General features: G+C 40.3%; 1 protein-coding gene across 1 annotated transcript; it reads right to left on the bottom strand.

The window, feature by feature from the left end:
* Nucleotides 1–1,761: 1,761 nt before the first annotated feature.
* LOC110511835 (transmembrane protein 158-like) lies at nucleotides 1,762–5,037 on the bottom strand. The gene has a single exon (XM_021592565.3). The coding sequence runs from the start codon at nucleotides 4,683–4,685 to the stop codon at nucleotides 3,990–3,992; it is 696 nt and encodes a 231-aa protein (XP_021448240.2). The 5' UTR covers nucleotides 4,686–5,037; the 3' UTR covers nucleotides 1,762–3,989.
* Nucleotides 5,038–6,000: the final 963 nt, after the last annotated feature.

Raw genomic sequence — 6,000 nt, 5'->3', positions numbered from 1 at the left:
GCTTAATCTCATAGCACAACCAAATTACCTGGATTGCAGTTGAGATTACATGAAAGTACAATGCTTTCAGATTTTCGAGAATCTGCACAGATTATTATAGCAATTGTGAAGATCTCCACAGACCTGCAACTTTTGCATGCTATCTTGAACATGCACACTTTCTATGATTACATAAGAAGACATTTATAGTTGGTTATTACTGCATTGTCGGAACTAGAAGCACAAGCATTTCGCTACACTCGCATTAACATCTGCTAACCATGTTACAGTAGGCTTGTCACATCGGGTGGGAAACTCTATGTTCTGTGTTTCTATGTTTTGGCCGGGTATCGTCGTCTCTGATTGGGAATCATACTTAGGCAGCCTTTTTCCTTTTGTATTTTGTGGGTAGTTGTCTTTGTTAGTGGCCTGTATAGCCCTAGTAAGCTTCATGTTCGTGTTTGTTGTTTCTTGTTTTGTTGCCGACATTTATAATAAAGAAAAATGTACGCTCACCATGCTGCACCTTGGTCCGGTCATTTCCACGATTTCGACAAGCGTGACAAGGCTAACCTCATGTTGCGACCATGGATGTGTTACTCATTTTAAGGTTGAATTACATTAGTTTGTAAGATATACTTAATTTTAGGCTATTTACTCTATTACAAAAGTAATATTGAATTGTGTTTGGTTGACAACGCAACCAAATATCAACATTTAAAGGATATCGAATGCTTTGATTGTAGACAAGTTAATAGGCTATTTACTGTATCACAAAAGTGATATTGAATTGTATTTTGTTGTCAATGCAACCAAATATCACTATTTGAAGGAGATTTATATTTTGTGCCCCTGACAGTCTGATGTTAATTACAGTTGGTCTACAAATTAATAATTGATATGTTGGATTCACGTCTCCACCTCAACCAATAATCAAAGTTAAAGAATAGGACTAAATCAAATCAAACTTTATTTAAAGTGCATTTAATGTTTGATTTGATTTTGTCCTGTTCTTTAACTTTTCTTGGTTGAGATGACGATTTGAATCCAACATATAAATGATACATTTGTAGACAAACTGGAATTAAAGGCAGACTTATCCAGTGGCACAGATGGAACTATCCAAGCAGAAGATACATGTCCTTCAAATGGTGATATTTGGTTGCGTTGACAACCGAACACAAGTCAATGTCCAGTTTGTATAAACATTTATCATTTATATGTTGGATTCATGTCTCCATCTCAAACAAAAATCTAAGTTAAATAATAAGACCTAATCTAATCAAAGTTTAAATGCACTTTAAATAAAGTTTAGTTTGATTTAGTTCTTTAACCATTATTTTTGGTTGAGATGGAGACGTGAGTCCAACATTTCAATGATTAACTTGAAGATTAAATTTGAACTCAACCAAAGCTTGAAACCCTAGGACTATATGTATGGTCTAGTTTTAGTTGAACCCTGGGTTGAATTGAAACAATAGCTGTAGATTCCATGTCACCATATGTTGAAAAATTCAACCAGTTTGTGCACAGTAGATTGTGTGTTACTCAGAAACACATGAGCACATCAACTTGCTTACCTAAATATTCTCATTGCCTACTCACATTTGAAAGATGAATGCAAATTCCCAGCTGCTATTCCCTGAAGCTCTCTCAAACAGAGAATGGAGCATTGTCGTTTCTCTTTCAGTTACAGACCATAGCACATTTCACCAACCCAGTCTATTTGCGTAATCGGTCACTAAGCAGTTAGTTCAAAATAAATAGGTCTCCTCACCTCCGTATTATATAAAACAAATACATTTGATTTATTTATTAATTCATGTTATCTCATACAAATAAATACAAATATGTTATCAGCTTAGTTTTAATGGTGTTATATATATAAATCTAACATTATAAATAATATTAAACCATATCAGAGAGGGGTTGCCAATACATCAAAATATTTGATACAACATCCAAAATAAATTCAGGTAGGCCTATGACATTTATGCATTTATTCTTGACAAGATCTACCCACCATGTATTACAACACACTTTTTAACTCAAGTTCATGAGAAAAACTGCAATTTCTCTCTACATAAACACAACAAATAGCAGGCCTCAGTGGTGTGTGTAGTGGAGGGTATGCGCAGGTTTACACCGTATACCCACTTATTTTTCAGTGGGCATGCGTATATTTCTTAATGTTTAGCTTAAATGTTGATAAACTATTATTTCTTCACATTTTAGATGCTGCAATGGGCACACGGTGGTAGGTCTACATGGGAATGTTCCAAAATGCAATTAGCAAGAAAACACCACTTTAAAATGTGCACAGCATATGTGAGAGGTTTGATGGATGGAGATTAAAATATCCATAAGAAAATTAGATATGAGGGAGATCTAAAGATGCAACAACCTTCATCAGTTGCTAATATGAATAGGATAATGCATTTGGCTGCTAGACAAAGAAATAAAGTTGAACAAAAACCAGTAGAACAGGAGAACGCATATTACCTCCATGTTTCTATGCAATGGTAAGACCTGCCTCATAATATGAAGTAACATGTCCAGGTTTCAAACAATTAAGGAACGGGAAAATTATAGCGATGCTAATGATAGGCCTAACTGTCTTCTGGTAGATGGAAAGGCTTTCCCAAAAACCTTGTCTATTAAATGTTAACTAGCTACAAAGTAGCCTACGCCTACCTGGCAGAATGATATCATGATTATTTGCATTAATCCAGTGGCCATTTGTCTTGCAAACTCCATCTCATGTGCTACAGAAACACCACTAACAAAACAATAGTGCTAGTTGCCTGCACACTTGAATTAAAGAGTAACCCCTCTTTTACGCTGCTGCTACTCTGTTTATCTTATATGCATAGTCACTTTAACTATACACTCATGTATGTACATACTACCTCAATTGGCCCGACCAACCAGTGCTCCCGGACATTGGCTAACCGGGCTATCTGCATTGTGTCCCACCACCCGCCAACCCCTCTTTTATGCTACTGCTACTCTCTGTTCATCATATATGCATAGTCACTTTAACCATATCTACATGTACATACTACCTCAATAAGCCTGACTAACCGGTGTCTGTATATAGCCTTGCTACTGTTATTTTCAAATGTCTTTTTACTGTTGTTTTAGTTCTTTACTTACCTACACACACACACACACACACCTTTTTCTTTCGCACTATTGGTTAGAGTCTGTAAGTAAGCATTTCACTGTAAGGTCTACTACACCTGTTGTATTCGGCGCACGTGACAAATAAACTTTGATTTGAACTACACAAAAATGGTTTTATCTTAGATTTTTCCCAGACCTCAAAAGTGGTCTCCTGATGTAGTTTAAGCATTTTTATGGACTTAGAACATCCAATTGTGTGATTTTGAGAGTGAAAATCTGAAAAAATACATCTGAAACCTTTGAATTTCTGATTTAGTTGACAGCCTAATTTATCTGTTTCAATAGTACGCCTACAATTAGCCTCCTTGCACAGTACAGCTTGGGTTGGCCTGACTGTGAAAGACCAATATGGGATTTATCATTTTAGGTAATACAGAATGAATGTCACTGTTTCTCATAGAATTTTTCACACAGAGCGCCTTTCCTTCGCCGGGCATGCTGCTTGGGACATTTTTGCCAAAATGAAGAGTATACCTATTCTTCAGGCACCACTACACCACTTGCCTATAGGCAATTATCCTAGAAATATGTAAAACCATACAACCACTGTTTACAGTGAAATGTTGTTAACACACTCTACATATGCACCTATTCTACAGCCAATGTAATACAATAACACAGCCCACCTTTAAAACTATTGGTCTTCTTACCATGAAGGCCTATAAATAGGAAATAGACCAAAACCAAAAAGCACTCTTTCATTCTAAACGGTAAAATTGGGAAACGGACATTCTTTCATACGGGTAGAATGTGAAAAAAACGTTGAAATATGTATTCTACAGTATTTTTTGCCTCTTGGCTTGGGGGCTTATCTCCAGAATTCTTTATCTCGGCCTTCTCTGTTCCATTCCGTTGGGCAGAAATCCTGCAATAATAGGCACCGGCCATATGAGGGCAGCAACACTCCACACTATTATCACTAGAGTCATGAAACAAGCCACTAGAGTTGACTCGATGGGTTTACGGTTCAATCTCCAACTTTTGTCCCCATTTAGTTCGTCAAGGCTGAAGTCAACACAGCAGAAATTGATGGGATCCCCCGTCTGCTGAGCCTTTGACTTGCCGAATCGCCGGTATCGTGACATGCCACATCCAACACACAGTCTAAACTCCTGCTGGCCGCCGGTGACTCCGAGGTGTTCGATGAGAACAGGTGAGATGGCTCTGTTGATAGCAGCAGAGAAAAAAGCCCTTCCATGGTTATTGGCGGTATATATAAACACATCGCACTGGAAACCGAAGTTGCTGTCCCAACGAGCCACTAGCGAGGTGGGGAAAAGTCTCTGCACGCTGACGTTGCACTGTGGCAACGGCTGTAACGAAGTGTCTGACGAGGAGGCTTCGCTCTCCTCCACGGATCTCTTCGAGTAGTGCACGTCTACCTCCAAGTTGGCCAAGAATCTGTTGGTGGAGTTGATGGGGGGTAACAGGAGGTCCTCGTCGCTCCAGCCGTGGCACCGCTGGAGTAGTCCAGCTACCGTGGTTAGGGCCAGCAGAAAAGTCGGGGAGTTGCTCAGCATGGCATTGGGTGCGTTGCTCCTACTCGCATGATGTTCCGTGGGGAAAGGCAACTGACGAGGCGTGTCCGTCGTTAATAAAATGCAGAAAACTGCCGTCTCCAGCGATTACACAAACATCCATAGTGTGCATCTTCCGTTGCCGGAGAGAACAGTTGGGAACGTCAGTTGCCCGTCACACGCACCGTGCGCTCCCTCGATTTGGTTAAGAAAGTAACTGGCTTCTTGCCAAACTGCTACTGGGCACTACTTTGCAAGAGATGGGCTGTGGTGTGCTGCGAGGACCCTGGTAGTCTCTCTCTCTCTCTCTCGCTCTCTCAGGTGTGTGAGGAAGGAAAGCAGGAGTAGCCCTATGTGGAAACATGCGCGCCTCTCTTTACTTAATGCGTGACGCGGCTTCAAGGACAGGGTGGGTGGAAGATGATGTGCGCAAATACAAGGCATTTCCCTTCTTCCTGGCTCCCTGTAGGATATCTGCAACCCTGGGACGGATAAGTTGTTGTGTAATGTATGATTGTGTCAAAACATATCACCCTTATTGCTTTCTATTTGGCCAACTGAGTCCCAATGCCCAAAGCCTCTAATATGATTTGTGATGCAGGAAAATATGTCTCCTCAAATGTTTGACTTTGTCAAAAGAGTAATAAGTTCAATGGTGCTAAAGCGGATGCGAGATTCAGCACCATTGAACCGGACAGCAACCCATGAACTCCACAGTTCAGCACCGCTGGACAATGGACTGGGAGAATTCCCTTCCAGGGTGACATTTCCCATTGGTACAGACCTAGGATCAGCTTCCCCTCTCCCGTCCCCATTAATGGGGAAAATGCTAAACTGTCCCAGATCAGCGTCAAGGACCAACTTGTCTTCGCCCTACTCCAAGAAGCCCTACAAATCAGAAGGCATTGCTAAGAAGAAGGCCTGAAGGGGAAGGCTCCCATGCTAGACTGTTCAGCCATATTTAAAACAATAAACCTATATTATAGTAAATAATAGGGTATAAATCTGCAAATAAACAAAAAATGTTGTTTGTTTTAAATCCCGGCCACACCATCAGTGATTCCTGGCCTCATCCTTTCTATGAGAAGGTAGAGTCCCATAATTGGTGCTCATTCAACAGAACCAGTCAATCCATTGATTATCTTCAAATGACTCTTCAGGGTGAGTCTGTGTGCACACCAGTTGATGGTAATTACACAAGCATAAGATGGCAATGAAATCCCCCCTGGGATGCAAGGAGCAAGGCATATCAAATCAAAGCAGGTGCCGGAGATGAATTGCCTTAAGGGGAAGTAATCAAGTTAGATTATCTCTCTTT

The sequence above is a fragment of the Oncorhynchus mykiss genome, chromosome 3 (genome assembly GCF_057628025.1).
Source record: "Oncorhynchus mykiss isolate SJ-2025 chromosome 3, ASM5762802v1, whole genome shotgun sequence".
NCBI classification, from domain to species: Eukaryota; Metazoa; Chordata; class Actinopteri; order Salmoniformes; family Salmonidae; genus Oncorhynchus; species Oncorhynchus mykiss.
Note: the sequence above shows the minus strand (reverse complement) of the source record. Positions and strands in the feature narration are given on the sequence as shown.